The sequence below is a fragment of the Nerophis lumbriciformis genome, linkage group LG12 (assembly GCF_033978685.3).
Source record: "Nerophis lumbriciformis linkage group LG12, RoL_Nlum_v2.1, whole genome shotgun sequence".
NCBI lineage: Eukaryota > Metazoa > Chordata > Actinopteri > Syngnathiformes > Syngnathidae > Nerophis > Nerophis lumbriciformis.
The window spans coordinates 20801072-20819963 of NC_084559.2; the positions used below are offsets into that span (position 1 = coordinate 20801072).

Genomic DNA, 18892 nt, shown 5'->3' on the forward strand with positions numbered 1-18892 from the left:
ACACTATGACACTAAGAACACCACAGTCATTAATCAACAATTCTTCCCCCCTTACATGAGAGCGAAGCCTGGCAATAATTGCATATTGCCTGTTCTGCCCTCACTATACGTGCTGAGGTTATACAGCTTGGCAGACAGCTAACAAACAATCCAAAGCAGATTAATCCATTTAGGCTCTTTATTGTTGTTGATCTTGCTTTGTCTTTTCCTATTTTTACTTTTGTCTTGCACTGGACTGTTATTTTTTTTTTTTAATAAACTGAAATACACACAATGACAAATGTATAAGCTATGTGATTCAATTAACATACTGAAATGTAGTACACAATATGTAAATATTAGCTTCACACAAATATACAGCACTATCATCAAACAAATACTTCTGAGTGTTGAAACTATTTCGATGGTGGAAATATACAACTGGCAGCCATTTTAAGTCCTCAAAACATCCATTGAAACAGTGCACAAAAATCGTTTTTCAATAAACATCTTAATATCAAACTTAACCACATTTGAAAGGCAATTTAAAATAAATAAAGAATAGTGAACAACAGGCTGAATAAGTGTACGTTATATGAGGCATAAATGACCAACTGAGAACGTGCCTGGTATGTTAACGTAACATATTATGGTAAGAGTCATTCAAATAACTATAACATATAGAACATGCTATACGTTTACCAAACAATCTGTCACTCCTAATCGCTAAATCCCATGAAATCTTATACGCCTAGTCTCTTACGTGAATGAGCTAAATAATATTATTTGATATTTTACGCTAATGTGTTAAAAATTTCCTGAGAATAAGTCGCACCCCCGGCCAAACTATGAAAAAAACTGCGACTTATAGTCCAAAAAATAAGGTAATAACAATAATTACCTCTATTGTGAAAAATACAATTGTTCAAATGTGACAATACCTATATGTAATGATAACTTGAAATACAAAACAAAGCAGATAAATGCAGGGGAAGAAAGAGAAGCCAACTATATTAACCTTGTAGATTGTTATTGTAACAATATTTTACGCTTTGTCAGTGTGCCATGTGTTACCCAGTTTCCCTGAGTCCTCCCCAAGAGGACTTAAGATAAAACTATAAACACGTTTTGAACAAACAAATGATGCCCAATCGAGAAAAACATTAAACATATTTTTGAATGACATTCTGACTATAAAAGTGCACTCGTGTCCAAATATTACACTGCGAAAACTGAAATCTAAGTAAGATGAAATATCTCAAATAACGGTGATATTTGCTTATTTTCTATCTGATAAGATAACTCTTCTCACTGAGCAGATTTTTGTTAGAGTATTTTACTTGTTTTAAGGGTTTTGGTCCTAAATGATCTCAGTAAGATATTACAGCTTGTAGCTGAGATTTTAAGACCTATATTGAGTAAAACATGCTTGAAACTAGAATATCAGCTGTTGCAAAGCTGTGTCATCAACACTCACAAGTATAAAACTACTTTTTTAAAGTAATCATTTCTTACTTCAAGCATGAAAAAAAAAAATCATGATAAATGTATTAGTATTTACTTAATTTAAGAATATTTTTCAACATATTGAGCAAAAAGGTCTCATTTTTTTTTCTACCAAGAAAAGTGCACTTGTTGTTAGTGAGAATATACTTATTTTAAGGTACTTTTGGGTTCATTGAGGTTAGCTAATTTTACTTGTTTTGGAAAGTCTTGACAAGCCTAATTTTCTTGTTGTATTGGCAGATAATTTTGCTTAGTTCAAATAAAATACCCCTCATTTTTGTATTTTTTCTTCTTGTTTTTGAACACTGACTTTTTGCAGTGTAGGGTCTGTTTTAAGTTAATTTAATTCATGAACGTCAGTAATAACCTGTGATTAATCATAATCAGCCCAAATTAAAAAGTGTGATTAATCGGATTCAAAAAATAAACGTTTGACATCGCTAGTTTTTACTTAAAATATTGGTCAAAACTGTCCAATGATGTATTGCACCATGTAAGGACTTTTGCATTAAATTAACGCACACTACATTAAATTGTACTTACAGTATTACACAAAAGTGATGGTGGTAAAATAACTGTAAAACGTGGATAAAAAAAAAAAAAAAAAAAAAAAAAAAAAATATATATATATATATATATATATATATATATATATATATATATATATATATATATATATATATATAAATGAATTTGGGAGAAAATAAAACAGATTTATTAGGGTTTCCTGTATATTACGTCTAAAATTCAGCAGTCCATATCCATGTTTTTGTGCCCACCCACACACACACACACTCACACAGACACTGACGCATTAGTGGAGTGCGAGCATCTGTGCCTGCACACCCAGACCTAAGCTGCCGGGGTTATGTAACCTACTCTGCCATTTCAAATGATCTGAGACCACAAGTGATTGTTGTGGACTTGACTGCTGGGTCTGTCCCTGCACTGTTTGCTGTATGGTCAGCAGTTCGACTAAAGACTGAGCAGAGCTTGCAGACATGGGTGTTGGTGAGTAACAGAGGGGAATCCTCTATTGAAGACCCCGTCGAAAGACTGCCGACTCAGCATTAGGAGCCCCTTTGCCACTCTCCTTAATGGTCTCATACCCAAAATGTCAGCTGAGTTGTAGCACACACACACACACACACACACACATATACTGGTTATCATATGGAATGGGGGACCAAGTCTTTGATCATCACTTGTGGGGACAACCCTTTCTACAGGTTGTGGAGGCATACAAAAAATGTAGGTAAAATAGCCACTGCCCAGTTAGCTCATATACGTCTTTAAATCTCTGGATTGATGAAATAATGGGCTGATCATTCTTAAGGGGGACCCTGGGGAAAAATAGTTAATATGTGTCACGACTTGGACTATGGTGCAGTTTCCTGCGTGGAGTGTTTTACCAAAATGCAAGCAAACCAGACTGGACATGGCGTGAAGGTAAATACATGATTTATTTTTAACTCTAAACTACAAAAAGGGTACAAAAAAAGGCGCGCACAAGACGGAGAACAAACTTGGCTAAGAAAACAAAACTAGCACAAAGGCAGAAACTGTGAACATGAAACCAAAAAAACACTTACTATACGTGAAAAGAGCAGCATGAACTATGGTAGCAAGGAAGTATCGGAGGTAACAGAGGTAATGTCGCCAGGCCGACCAACAGAAAATGACCGGCTTGAATAATAGTCACATGATTGGCAACAGGTGCGTGAGTCCAAACAAATGACAGGTGAAACTAATAAGTAGCCACGGTGACCAAACAAGGGAGCGTAAACATGAACTAAAAGAGTCTTAAACAACCAGAAAATAACAAAACATAATCCAAACCACAGAACATGACAATATGGTTCATGGGGACCAAATGTAAATACTTTTGCATAATTCACACAAATTTGTACGTGACTACTGAGGACCATTTAAAAAAAAAAAAAAAGTTCAAATTAAATATGACATGATCCTCAGAATACAGCACTACAGCTGTCCTCTTATAGGAAGTTTCACCACTTAAATGGTAAAGCAAATCCTGCATCTTCTGTGACATTACTGAAAACAGCTATTTAGCAGTAATGAAGTTTGTCTGCAACTCCAACTACCATATATAGAAGGATGGACAATTCTGAATGTGAGTCATACTTTAAGGTAATAATGTACCAAGTACCAGCTACAGCCCGATGAGGGGGCTGCTGTGCAAATGTCTCACACTCAAACTAACCAGTAAACATGTTTTATGGGCCAAAGCTTAAAAATCACTTAGGCATCTTCAGAATGGATCTGACTATCATTTAACCCTTGTGTGGTGTTCGGGTCTGTGGGACCCATTTTCATTTTTTATTAAAAGAAAAATTATACAATTAATTAATTTTTCAAACTGAGACTCACTGGCTTTGGCTCATTTTCTGTGGAGAACATATATCAGAATATATATTTAATGACCACACACCATACACCCCCCCTGCACATTTCTATTACATATAAAATGTCCGGGTCCACTGGACCCGGGGCTAATAGAAGTGTGGAAATTGATGTTCTGTACACACACACACATACACACACAGCAGGTCGAGACAGGAGGAGGACAGAGTGTAGGTACACAGAACATCAGAGGCTCAAATGTGCGAGAAAATGAGAGCAGACAGTGTTGACAAATAATGTTGCAACCTTGTGTGGGAACCGCAGGTGCAGAAACACAAAAGAAGAATCCCTGTGGGATGCAGAAACTGGCAGAGAAATTTTCCGTGCAACGTTCATATTGTTGTTACTCAGCCAGCGTTTGTGGGTCTGATGGACCCGTTGCATTTTGTGGCTTTTAATGCCTCACAATCGAACAGATGTTTACCTTTTCCCAATAAACATCTGTTCAGTATTTTAACAAAAAAGTGTTTGATTGTGAGGCATTAAAAGCCACAAAATGCAACGGGTCCATCAGACCCACAAACGCTGGCTGAGTAACAACAATATGAACATTAAAGCTGCAAGCAGCGATGGACGGGACCGACTTTGAGGGCTCATAAAATCCAAACCGGAGCAGTAATTAAAACTCTTTCATCAACTTTTAATCAGATGGGTTCAATCTCTCTCCTGGGCTAATTTGAAGCCGACACGACAAACGCGCTCAGAGGAGATAATGTTTGAAAAAAGGTGACTGTTTTTACACAACTTTTGTTTTGAAGGGGGAATTGCAAACTTCCTGTTGATTTTTGCTGGGGGTTGTCAGTGTATGAAATATAGGTTTAAGTGAGACCTACATAGAGGTTTTTGTTTCATGTCTCTATGACATTCCTACTGGGAGTTACAGGCAGTTTTGTCTGTGTTTTCTTCCTAGAGGGCGCTAAAGCACAATTTTGAGTTTTGGGGTTTGTTTTTTTTGATTAGATCGCAATTTTCACCAGTCCTGATGTGTGTGTCCAATTTGGTGAGTTTTGAAGCATGTTAAGGGGGTCAAATTGCAGCTCAAAGAGGCGGCGGTATGATAATAAAACACTAGAAATTCAATAGGGTCCTCTGTCCCAAAGGGACTCGGTCCCTAATTACACAAGGGTTAAAAAGTTTTTCCTTTGGGGGACCTGTTTTTTTTGTCCCCATACCGTCAGAGGTCCCCTAAAGGTGACTGTGTAAACAGAGCGATGTCCCCATTAAGTAAGCATTGCCTGAACACACACACACACACACACACACACACACACACACACACACACACACACACACACACACACACACACACACACACACACACACACACACACACACACACACAAACACTACCAGGATTAGCTGACAGTATCATCATTAGATTAGAAGTAAAGACTTTAAAACCCACCCAGCAGCAAGTGGATCAATATCGTTTGAGATCTGTATTATACGCTATCTGTCGTTTTCACAAAAATAGTAGATGAAAAAAAAACTGCCCTCTGTACAAATTATTTGCCCTTCATTCAAATTATGCATATTTGAACACAACAGCAGATGAAAGAGCAAAGTGCAATGAGGTTCCTCCTGCTCGCCGGTGATTATGTGCTGAGCTCTTCCAGCTACTGAAGATCAGAAGAGGCTTCTATTGGGATCAGGAAAAAACCCTCCTGAGTTAATTATGAGTTATTGTTGGAATCATGGTATCCAATTTTCTTTTCTACAATTTTTTTTTTGAAAATCCAAGCAGAGTTTCAGTAGTTGCACAGACACCGTTTGTCCTGCAAACATTTAAGGGAGCTCTCCATGGTGCTGAGCCCTGACTGTGTTAAGTGAATAAGTGGGAGTTTGGTAAGGTCAGGGAAGACACAAAAACGGGTTATTTGTAAAGCTGGATTAGACATTAGAGTGGGCTGGAGTAGCTTGCAAGTCACTTATAGAGAAAACAACGACAGAGGTTCTTTTTCCATCAATCTTCTGTTTTATTTTCATTTAACGTTGTCTGTGCAGTGATGAAAACGCTCACTTTCGTGCAGACAGCGCGAGAGGCAGTTCAGCTCCGTGACAGTAGGTGTGAATGTAAGAGTGAAATGTTATTTGTCTCTTTGTGCCCAGTGATGGATTGTTGACCAGTGCAGGGTGCACTCCACCTTTTTGCCAAAGTAAGCTCTAACTGCGACTTAGTGGAAGATGATAGTACAATATACATTACACATCAAGAAACAAAAATAACAAAAAGACATCATACATGACCAACACACATTTACAGGCTTGTCAGACAGGCCTGCTGTTAAGGGTGGCTATAGCTTCAGGGATAAGGCCATACTTGCCAACCCTCCCGGATTGTCCGGGAGACTTCCGAAATTCAGCGCCTCTCCCGAAAACCTCCCGGGACAAATTTTCTCCCGAAAATCTCCCGAAATTCAGACGGAGCTGGAGGCCACGCCCCCTCCAGCTCCATGCGGACCTGAGTGACGTGTTGACAGCCTGTTCACACGTCCGCTTTCTCACAATATAAACAGCTAATGATCGAGGGCGAGTTCTTGGTTTCTTATGTGGGTTTATTGTTAGGCAGTTTCATTAACGTCCTCCCAGCGCGGTAACAACACACAGCAACAGCAGTCAAGTTTTCGTCTACCGTAAAGCAGTTTGTCTGCCGTAAACAGCAATGTTGTGACACTTTTAAACAGGACAATACTGCCATCTACTGTACATGCATATGTGACCCACCCATAATGTGTCACATTTTTGTGTTGATTTATTTATTTTATTTTGTGGTTTGAATTCGTTTTTGGAGCTGTCATTACACATTTATCAGTATTCACATTGGTCAGTAGGGGGCAGTAGGGCGTTTCTTCCCAATTGAATGCTATCACCTGCAGACCGGAAGTGTCTTGTCATTCTGATGAGAGCAACCAGTCTGTGAACAATTGAAATGTCCTGTGTGCTTTTTCCTCCTGTATAACAGGTTAGTTTTGGTGAATCAACTCACTGAATAATATCCATGTGATCTTTATAAGTTTAAGTACACATTCTGATGGTGGAGCCTAACTCTAAAGTGTTTGTGAGTTGTAGTTTGTATTTGTGAATGAATCCAGTGCACAGCTGCAGTAATCAATACAAAAAGGCGACGTGAGTGCGCAATGTTTATATAGGAACTTCTGATCCTAATTCAGACTCCCAAATTAGAGCTCCCGTTTTCTTATTGATTTTCTAATGTATATTTGTATAATGTGTGTGTTCTGAAATAGTGACAGAGAATAGAACAAGGATGGACAATTCAACCCTTAACTCAACAATGAGTAGATGAGTGTTATGTGTGTGTATATGTGTAAATAAATGATCACTGAAATTTAAGTATTCCTTTTATTTATATATATATATATATATATATATATATATATATATATATATATATATATATATATATATATATATATATATATAATAAAAAATATATATATATATATAGCTAGAATTCACTGAAAGTCAAGTATTTCTTATATATATATATATCTTAACCACGCCCCCCACCCCACCCCTGACCACGCCCCCACCCCCCACCTCCCGAAATCGGAGGTCTCAAGGTTGGCAAGTATGGATAAGGCTTTTCCTAAAGCGGGCCCTCCGAAATTTGATGGTTCTGTACCTGCACCCTGATGGTAGTGGGATGATGTATTGGTGTAGTATTACTAGAGTAAGAATAAGTATTCCGTCAAAAAGCAATTGAGGTACTGATAACTGGTGAGTAACTTCTTCTTTTTTTTTTTTTTTTTTTTTTTTTTTTAAATCAATCAATCCAACAAAATAATACACTATAATACCATAATAATACAATTCCAATTCCAAAACCAAACCAGGCACAGCAACATTCAGAATAGCAATAAACAGAGCAATTGAGAGGACACACAAACATGACACAAAACAATCCAAAAGTAGTCCAAACAAAAATGAATAATATCAACAACAGTATCAATATTAATAAGAATTCCAACATAGCAGTGATTAGAAATCCCTCATTGACATAATCATCACAGTCATTTATAAAAAATAAAAACATTTAAAAAAAAAGAACAATAGTGTCACAGTGGCTTACACTTGCATCGCATCTCATCAGTTGACATTGTGTCCAACATTTTCCACAAAAATAAAATTGTGACGTCATTTGGCTTTCTGCACAACACAGTGAACATGAGCATATTTAAGATATAACTGCGAATGGTGATTAAACACAAATAATTGATTTGAAAACAGTGATTAATCTGATTTAAAATGTATCTATTTATTTATTTATTTATTTATTTATTTATGTATTTATCCATTTATTTATTTACAGATAGACCATACTTGCTAACTCTCCCGGATTTTACTCCCGAAATTCAGCGCCTCTCCCGAAAACCTCCCGGGACAAATTATCTCCCGAAAATCTCCCGAAATTCAGGCGGACTCAGGTCCATGCGGACCTGAGTCCGCTTTCCCACAATATAAACGGCGTGCCTGCCCAATCACGTTATAACTGTAGAATGATGGAGGGCGAGTTCTTGGTTTCTTATGTGGGTTTATTGTTAGGCAGTTTCATTAACGTCCTCCCAGCGCGGTAGCAACACACAACAACAGCAGTCACGTTTTCGTCTACCGTAAAGCAGTTCGTCTGCCGTAAACAGCAATGTTGTGACACTCTTAAACAGGACAATACTGACCATCTAGTGCATTTGATGAAAGCACTTTTGTGCGTGCCACACAGCAATGCATCATCAGAGAGGGTGTTCAGCATGGTTAGAAAAATAGTGACAGAGAATAGAACAAGGATGGACAATTCAACCCTTAACTCAACAAGTAAATGTGTAAATAAATGAACACTGAAATTCAAGTATTTCTTTTATATATATATATATATATATATACATACATATATATATATATATATATATATATATATATATATAAAGTGTGAAGCGACTGGGATGAGAATCAGCACCTCCAAGTCCGAGTCCATGGTTCTCGCCCGGAAAAGGGTGGAGTGCCATCTCCGGGTTGGGGAGGAGACCCTGCCCCAAGTGGAGGAGTTCAAGTACCTCGGAGTCTTGTTCACGAGTGAGGGAAGAGTGGATCGTGAGATCGACAGGCGGATCGGTGCGGCATCTTCAGTAATGCGGATGCTGTATCGATCCGTTGTGGTGAAGAAGGAGCTGAGCCGGAAGGCAAAGCTCTCAATTTACCGGTCGATCTACGTTCCCATCCTCACCTATGGTCATGAGCTTTGGGTTATGACCAAAAGGACAAGATCACGGGTACAAGCGGCCGAAATGAGTTTCCTCCGCCGGGTGGCAGGGCTCTCCCTTAGAGATAGGGTGAGAAGCTCTGTCATCCGGGGGGAGCGCAAAGTAAAGCCACTGCTCCTCCACATCGAGAGGAGCCAGATGTGGTGGTTCGGGCATCTAGTCAGGATGCCACCCGATCGCCTCCCTCGGGAGGTGTTTAGGGCACGTCCGACCGGTAGGAGGCCACGGGGAAGACCCAGGACACGTTGGGAAGACTATGTCTCCCGGCTGGCCTGGGAACGCCTCGGGATCCCCCGGGAAGAGCTGGACGAAGTGGCTGGGGAGAGGGAAGTCTGGTCTTCCCTACTTAGGCTGCTGCCCCCGCGACCCGACCTCGGATAAGCGGAAGAAGATGGATGGATGGATGGATATATATATATATATATATATATATACATGAAATACTTGACTTGGTGAATTCTAGCTGTAAATATACTCCTCCCCTCTTAGCCACGCCCCCCCCATCCCCCACCTCCCGAAATCAGAGATCTCAAGGTTGGCAAGTATGAGATAGACATAGTTTTGTATTCATTATTGTTTCTTTTGTTAATATTAGAGTCCGTTCTGCAAAAAGGTCATCCCTAGAAGCGCACAGTTTAGGGACTGGGACCCATAGTTAAAATCTACATCATCATATAATATACAAAATACAGTACAATACAATGCATTTCAAAATCTACCCACCAAATACCCATTTAAAATTTCATTTATGAATAAAAAGGGAATCTTTATATCCACCAAATCAGTCTGAATATCCTATTATTTAAATTTGATTAAAAGGTTGCATTTTAAGAAAATAACCATTTGTGCTGTTTGCTAATTTCTGGACCCTGCAGGCAAACTTGTCTGTAGTCACAAATGTTCAACTGTGCCTCCTGCTACGCACTCTGTAAGAGACTAGACGTTCATTCTGCACCTTATTTGCATTAGTGTCAGCTTGATCCAGCTTAAAGAGATGGTCTTCCTCATCCATCTTCATCTGGCGTGCCGCTAACGCCTCCTCACTTATGAGGTAGCTCATTACTCACAATGGCAGCCATTTGAATCTTGCATCAGAAGGAATTTTTAATTGAGCATTGGCAAATGTGTTTCCAAGAAGGCTGAGAGCCGTGTTTGCGGACACGTTTGTGAGTGAAAAGATTCATTGTGCACGTTTGCATGATGCCGCTGCCGTCTGGTTGTTGGAAAATGTTCACTTTAAAAGCCCGCCCGCATGGGAGATGACAAGCTGTCTGTGGAGGCTCTGTGTAATTCTCCCTGTCATTTAGAGCCAATATAATAGTGCCTTGTAGTGTACACATGGGTACTTTTTGATTAGATTGTGTTGCTTTCGCTGTTTAAAATCCCATTGAGTTGAAGGAACATCTGTCAGAATAGCAATCTTGTTTTGTATTCATATAAGTTTAATACAGGGTAACAGAGGTGATTCATATTTTCTAATTCCCAAACCCAACTTGAAACCATAACTGTATAAACATTACAAACTGTGTTTTTGCCATATAAGTCATTCTCATTAACTGTATCAGGGTTAAAGGGGAACATTATCACCAGACCTATGTAAGCGTCAATATATACCTTGATGTTGCAGAAAAAAGACCATATATTTTTTTAACCGATTTCCGAACTCTAAATGGGTGAATTTTGGCGAATTAAACGCTTTTCTAATATTCGCTCTCGGAGCGATGACGTCACAACGCCATTTTCTCAAACACCGAGTCAAATCAGCTCTGTTATTTTCCGTTTTTTTGACTGTGTTCTGTACCTTGGAGACATCATGCCTCGTCGGTGTGTTGTTGGAGGGTGTAACAACACGAACAGGGACGGATTCAAGTTGCACCAGTGGCCCAAAGATGCGAAAGTGGCAAGAAATTGGACGTTTGTTCCGCACACTTTACCGACGAAAGCTATGCTACGACAGAGAGGGCAAGAATGTGTGGATATCCTGCGACACTCAAAGCAGATGCATTTCCAAGGATAAAGTCAAAGAAATCTGCCGCCAGACCCCCATTGAATCTGCCGGAGTGTGTGAGCAATTCAGGGACAAAGGACCTCGGTAGCACGGCAAGCAATGGCGGCAGTTTGTTCCCGCAGACGAGCGAGCTAAACCCCCTGGATGTCTTGGCTCACACCGTCCCTTATGCCACCGAAGATGATCAAGAGAAGAATATCGACCCTAGCTTCCCTGGCCTGCTGACATCAACTCCAAAACTGGACAGATCAGCTTTCAGGAAAAGAGCGGGGATGAGGGTATGTCTACAGAATATATTCATTGATGAAAATTGGGCTGTCTGCACTCTCAAAGTGCATGTTGTTGCCAAATGTATTTCATATGCTGTAAACCTAGTTCATAGTTGTTAGTTTCCTTTAATGCCAAACAAACACATACCAATCGTTGGTTAGAAGGCGATCGCCAAATTTGTCCTCGCTTTCTCCCGTGTCGCTGGCTGTCGTGTCGTTTTCGTCGGTTTCGCTTGCATAAGGTTCAAACCGATATGGCTCAATAGCTTCAAAGGAACAAAAAGCGCGCTCAAGGCGGATGTACAAACTTGACTAACGAAACAAAAAGACTTGCACGTGGGCAAAAAACTGTGAACAATTAAACAAAAACACTAACTGTGGCATTAATAAAAAAAACTTACTTGGACATGGCATGAAGTACGCAGAGGTAGACAGAGTGTGACAGGGGTATGAATGCGGGATGTCGCCAGGACAACAAACTGAAAACAATGAACTTAAATACTATAGACATGATTAGTGAAAGCAGGTGCGTGACTCAAAACGTGAAACAGGTGCATGACGTGACAGGTGAAAACTAATGGTTGTTATGGTGACAAAACAACAAAAGTGCACAAAAAGTCCAAAAACAAAACCGAACATGACTAAAACAAAACATGATCACACAGACATGACAAAAATCAGGCACTCTGAAGCTTTTTTTAGGGATATTGTGTGATGGGTAAAATTTTGAAAAAAACTTCAAAAAATATAATAAGCCACTGGGAACTGATTTTTAATGGTTTTAACAATTCTGAAATTGTGATAATGTTCCCCTTTAACTTTTAAATTTTTTAGAATATGTTGCCCGTAACACTTTATTATGGGGAACATGTTCACCATGAATTACTTGCTTATACTTAGAATATGTTCCCCATACTAAAGTGTTACCAAATTTATTTGGGAATGTCTGGCGGGCCAGATTGAAAAGCTTAACGGGCCTTAATTTGCCCAGGTGTGATTTAAAGTCTAGTAATTTTTTCATCTCATCATATGCATAGTAAGCCTATTTTGGTGTGACTAGGGACCATTGTGCTGTGTGTGTGTGTGTGTGTGTGTGTGTGTGTGTGTGTGTGTGTGTGTGTGTGTGTGTGTGTGTGGGTGTAGTAATGAACTCAAAAACATCCTTTTCTGTGGCCCACTTAGGAGAAAAGCATATGGTGCTGACACAGGCCAAATAAGTCATCATCCATATGGAAGTGATGTAGACTTTGTTTTGTTAAAAGGTGAGTGTTGTTTTCAGAAGCCCGTGCCAGCGCTTGATGGAATGAAATCGGGAAATTCACAGGAGTTGGGGGTGATTTGAGGTGATACTTTGTTTTGTGTGACCTAATATCTGCTGACAAGAGATGCAGCACACATCAGGACCAATCAGAAAAATGTATAAAGACAAACTTTTAATGTTATCACTCTGAAATGAAGATTTTAGTATGTAAAACCCAATAGAAGAGGCTGCTTAGGTATACTTCTTACTTTTTTACAAACCCCGTTTCCATATGAGTTGGGAAATTGTGTTAGATGTAAATATAAACGGAATACAATGATTTGCAAATCATTTTCAACCCATATTCAATTGAATGCACTACAAAGACAAGATATTTGATGTTCAAACTCATTTTTTAAGCTTCTCAGGTGGAATTCTTTCCCATTCTTGCTTGATGTACAGCTTAAGTTGTTCAACAGTCTGGGGGTCTCCGTTGTGGTATTTTAGGCTTCATAATGCGCCACAAATTTTCAATGGGACTACAGGCAGCCCAGTCTAGTACCCGCACTATTTTACTATGAAGCCACATGGCTTGGCATTGTCTTGCTGAAATAAGCAGGGGCGTCCATGGAAACGTTGCTTGGATGGTAAAATATGTTGCTCCAAAACCTGTATGTACCTTTCAGCATTAATGGCGCCTTCACAGATGTGTAAGTTACCCATGTCTTGGGCACTAATACACCCCCATACCATCACAGATGCTGGCTTTTCAACTTTGCACCTATAACAATCCGGATGGTTCTTTTCCTCTTTGGTCCGGAGGACACGACGTCCACAGTTTCCAAAAACAATTTGCAATGTGGACTCGTCAGACCACAGAACACTTTTCCACTTTGTATCAGTCCATCTTAGATGAGCTCAGGCCCAGCGAAGCCGACGGCGTTTCTGGGTGTTGTTGATAAACGGTTTTCGCCTTGCATAGGAGAGTTTTAACTTGCACTTACAGATGTAGCGACCAACTGTAGTTACTGACAGTGGGTTTCTGAAGTGTTCCTGAGCCCATGTGGCGATATCCTTTACACACTGATGTCGCTTGTTGATGCAGTACAGCCTGAGGGATCGAAGGTCACGGGCTTAGCTGCTTACGTGCAGTGATTTCTCCAGATCCTTTGAACCCTTTGATGATGTTACGGACCGTAGATGGTGAATTCCCTAAATTCCTTGCAATAGCTGGTTGAGAAAGGTTTTTCTTAAACTGTTCAACAATTTGCTCACGCATTTGTTGACAAAGTGGTGACCCTCACCCCATCCTTTTTTGTGAATAACTGAGCATTTCATGGAATCTACTTTTATACCCAATCATGGCACCCACCTGTTCCCAATTTGCCTGTTCACCTGTGGGATGTTCCAAATAAGTGTTTGATGAGCATTCCTCAACTTTATCAGTATTTATTGCCACCTTTCCCAACTTCTTTGTCACGTGTTTCTGGCATCAAATTCTAAAGTTAATGATTATTTGCACAAAAAAAAAAAAGTTTATCAGTTTGAACGTCAAATATGTTGTCTTGCAGCATATTCAACTGAATTTGTGTTGAAAATTATTTTCAAATCATTGTATTCCGTTTATATTTACATCTAACACACTTTCCCAACTCATATGGAAACGGGGTTTGTAAATGTTGCCCCTTGATATCCTTTTATTTACTTGTTTTATGGCAACCCCGCAACAAATTATCTCTGGACCCTTTCATTCTTGACTGATCAGAAGCCGTGCAATGTTTTCTGTTCCAGGAGACCGAGATCAGCGCCAAGAGAAAGGAGTGCAAATCGCTCGAGGCGGAGGTGAAGAGAAAAAATCAAACATGTCAGACTTTGGTAAGTGTTTGAAAAATACACCTTGGCCTCTGAGTGAGAAAAAAAATTGATTCGGGCTCTTAAATATCCCCTCTGATAAAATGAATTTCCATCTTTCTGTAATGATAGCTTGATTCTCAAGAGGCGATGACAGAAATTGACAAATGGTAGCAATTAACATGGCCGTGTCCGGCAGAGAACGCGGACTTGCTTGCAGTAGCAGTCAAGAGTGAGGAGGCGTTGTAAAAACTAACCCGGTAGCACAGCAAGCGTGGAGGTGTTCATGCCATACCTTTTGCATTTCAAAATATGGCAAAATGGTTATTTTTCATCACATAACACTGTGGAATTTATATTAAAAAAAAAACCAAAATGTTGAAAGAGCCATATTGGACCAACAATACAAAAAACAAATCTGTATGGTACCTGTCAACACTGATGGCATCTATTAAACAGACAAGAAGCAAGGAATCATGCAGAGACAGAGCTCAATGTAGCTCATGAGGAGAACGCATGGAGCTGCACACTTAGTCACAGTCTCGCCCTACGCTCTAAGGTACAGCTCCCGCGTCCCTCTATTTATTCAGGAGTTTCCCAGTCAACTGAGGCCGCCTCTAAAAGGAGTGGTCACATACATCATGCAAAGCAGCTCCAGTACGCACAATACGTGACGGAATGTGCTGGGCCTTGTGATTTCGCCTTGTCTCTGCTTCGTCTGCGTGCTGTCGTCTTATCTTTGTTGAGGTCCTTGAAAATATACTACCTGTTTCGTGCCTTGAACCGGAAGTATAACCGCCCACAACGTTTCTGCTCAAAAGGATTCTTCCTTCATCACTCCAAGCATCGTTTGTAAGTTTTACAATATAACTAAAACTATTCATATTTACTTAACCATCCTATGTTGGATGTCTGTAGGAGTGTTTTCATGCATATTTGTATGTGCTAATCTGATCAAGCTAGCGTCGTTACCATTAGTGAATATGCTAATACATTTACAAGTGTCTGTGGTAGTATTATTAACTTACAATGGGATTATTTTTGTATTGTTTCAGTTTCATAAATTTACCAAAACATCACCATGGAGTTATTGAGTCTGTTACCATTAGCTGATTAGGGAGCTAGTTTCCGCAGATAGTGGGTCCATGACGATGACTTCTGTTTTGTTGGATCAACCGTTTTACTACAGGGTAAAAGACACCATTTGGAAGTAATTAAGGGATGTAAATAAATATTTACAAAATTTTTCGTACCGGTGTATATATATGCAGCTAATATATGTAAAAATATGTTTTTTTCCTCAAATTTGATGGGTACAGTTTAAATACCATAATAATACCCGTATGTTGAAGCACAGTACATTCCATCAAGAGGTGCGGCTTCATAGCTTACCAAAGTTGTACTAAAACATTTTGATATATTTTTGAGCGCCGTGTGTAATGTTCTATATTTTCAATAGAACCTATAAAATGTTGGTGTTGTGTACTTGAGTCATATTGCAGTCTACACGTACGCATCTCTTATGTTTGACTGCCATCTGCTGGTCACACTTATCATTTCACCATGTACCAAATAAAATAGCTTCGAGGTCGGTTCTCACAACCAGAATTATTCCGTACATATACTCTCGGCAGGGTCCTTGAGGGTGCATGGGAGTTTGCCCAACCAGTCTACATGTGTTTTGTAGACTTGGAGAAGGCATTCGACCGTGTCCCTCGGGAAGTCCTGTGGGGAGTGCTCAGAGAGTATGGGGTAACGGACTGTCTGATTGTGGCACCTAGAAGGCGGCGTGGTTTGCTACACGGTCAGTGATCAAGTACGCCCTTGCTAACATGAGTGAGGAGACTTCCGACTGGTGTACTTTGTGCAGAGCCGCCTCTCCCTATAGGCAAATCATACCTCGTGCATAGGTCCCCTCTTTGTGCGAACAAAACCATGTAAAAAAGTAAATTAATGAAGTTCAAAGCACTTAATATTAAAATGTTACCACAACTGCATTCAATCAATCAGTCAATCAATGTTTATTTATACAGCCCTAAATCACAAGTGTCTCAAAGGGCTGCACAAGCCACAATGACATCCTCGGTACAGAGCCCACATAAGGGCAAGGAAAAACTCACCCCAGTGGGACGTCGATGTGAATGACTATGAGAAACCTTGGAGAAGACCACATATGTGGGTAACCCCACCCCCCTTCTAGGGGAGACCGAAAGCAATGGATGTCGAGTGGGTCTGACATAATATTGTGAAAGTCCAGTCCATAGTGGATCCAACATATCAGCGAAAGTCCAGTCCAGAGTGGATCCAACATAATAGTGAGAGTCCAGTCCATAGTGGGGCCAGCAGGAAACCACCCCGAGCAGAAACGGGTCAGCAGCGCAGAGATGTTCCCAACCGATGCACAGGCGAGCGGTTCACCCCAGGTCCCGACTCTGGACAGCCAGCACTTCATCCATGGCCACTGGACCTGTGTAACTCCCCCTCCACAAGGGAGAGGGGGGCAGAGGAGAAAAGAAAAGAAACGGCAGATCAACTGGTCTAAAAAGGGGGTCTATTTAAAGGCTAGAGTATACAAATGAGTTTTAAAATGGGACTTAAATGCTTCTACTGAGGTAGCATCTCTAACTGTTACCGTGAGGGCATTCCAGAGTACTGGAGCCCGAATAGAAAACGCTCTATAGCCCGCAGACTTTTTTTTGGGCTCTGGGAATCACTAATAAGCCGGAGTTCTTTGAACGCAGATTTCTTGCCGGGACATATGGTACAATACAATCAGCAAGATAGGCTGGAGCTAGACCGTGTAGTATTTTATACGTAAGTAGTAAAACCTTAAAGTCACATCTTAAGTGCACAGGAAGCCAGTGCAGGTGAGCCAGTATTGGCATCAAACATTCCTAGTCTCTTGTTACTCAGTTCTGCCTGTGGCAGTCATGGATCTGTGACAAATTTTGCTTAAAAATGAACCTGGATGGCACTTTAGATAAAGCTTTTATCAAGTTTAAAAAAAATAAATAATGCACATTCAAGTAAAACATTAAAGGAAAGGTTTGTGTATGAGATTCTGAAATACAATTGCATTTAATGTCAGAATATGGGTTGTTTTTCACAGGTATCTTAAATTATGCAACTAAGACATTTAGTGCGGTTAATCACAATTCAAAAGTGTGATCAATCTGACGTTAGAACTTGTTTGACACCACAACTTGGAATAGGACACTGGTTTACACATAGCTTTTTCTGATCACCTCGATATGAATAAGTTCATACTTGCCATTAACCTGACTAAAATGTGTGTAGTTGACTGTAACATTTCCCTGGCTGGTCATGTTACGCTTCACATTTTCATAGAAGCAGTTTATTTCCCTTTTAGGTGAACAAATAGCCTGCCATGAGTACTTAAAGTGTTAGTTACTGTAAAGTCTTCTTCAACTACGGATGTCATGTCTGTTAATATATGTTCAGTTACCGAGTGTACACATCATCTGTGGGAGTGACAGCACACACAGCCATTGCCATCTGGCACCTCCACCCTCCGGCGAATGAAGTGTGCGTCGCTAGACCCTTGGCTGTGCTGTTACCGTGGCAACCGGCATCGGCTTTGCAAGTGTCACTCCAATATGTACCGTATCAGTGCTAATCAAAGATCAATACGTGGGCAGACGCCAGGGAGAGTCAACAAGGGGGCTGCAGAGTGTCTCCGTCCTGTCACACTGAGCTCGCTCGCCGGTGTTAGTAGCACGCAGTCGTGTTCCCTTTAGCTTTCATGGCACGCTGTTTGCAAACACAACGCCTTCTGTTAAAAGTGTGATTGGCAGCGTTTGTATATCAGCCTCACGCCGTGCATTACAGTATATCAACACACACATTCTTGCCCGTCCAAAGATTGCCTGTTCTCTCTCAGACTCGGAATCAGAATCGGAATCAGAAATACTTTAATAATCCCCGAGGGCAAATTAAGATTTTCAGCACAATCCCATTCAAGATCAGACAGGGAGACAGAACAGGATCGCTGACGGGTCTGCCAACTTCCGGCGCCCCTTACAACTCAGAGCTGTGTCCCATCCGGAAGTTTGCGGATAACACAGCCATCGTCGGGTGCATCAGGGACGTCAGAGAGGAGGAGTTGCGGAGCCTGGTGAGGGACTTTGCTGTCTGGTGCCACAGGAACCTCTTGCAGCTCAATCCGTCAAAGACCAAGGAGCTGGTCATTGACTTTGGGCGGTCGAGTCCAAGGTCACAACCTATTGTGGTCGAGGTGCAGACCGTGGACTCATTCAAGTACCTCGGGGTGTGGGTGGACAATAAGATGGACTGGACTGTTAACACGGACCACTTGTAC

General features: G+C 40.5%; 1 protein-coding gene across 16 annotated transcripts in view; it reads left to right on the forward strand.

Moving 5' to 3' along the window:
- rimbp2b (RIMS binding protein 2b) overlaps positions 1 to 18892 on the forward strand; it is a 276812-nt gene that overhangs the window by 155055 nt on the left and 102865 nt on the right. For all 16 annotated transcript variants that reach the window (XM_061986076.1, XM_061986078.1, XM_061986082.1 and 13 more), the window contains one exon: positions 14494 to 14577. In XM_061986076.1, the coding sequence (XP_061842060.1) occupies positions 14494 to 14577 (84 nt within the window). The remainder of the gene's footprint in view (positions 1 to 14493; positions 14578 to 18892) is intronic.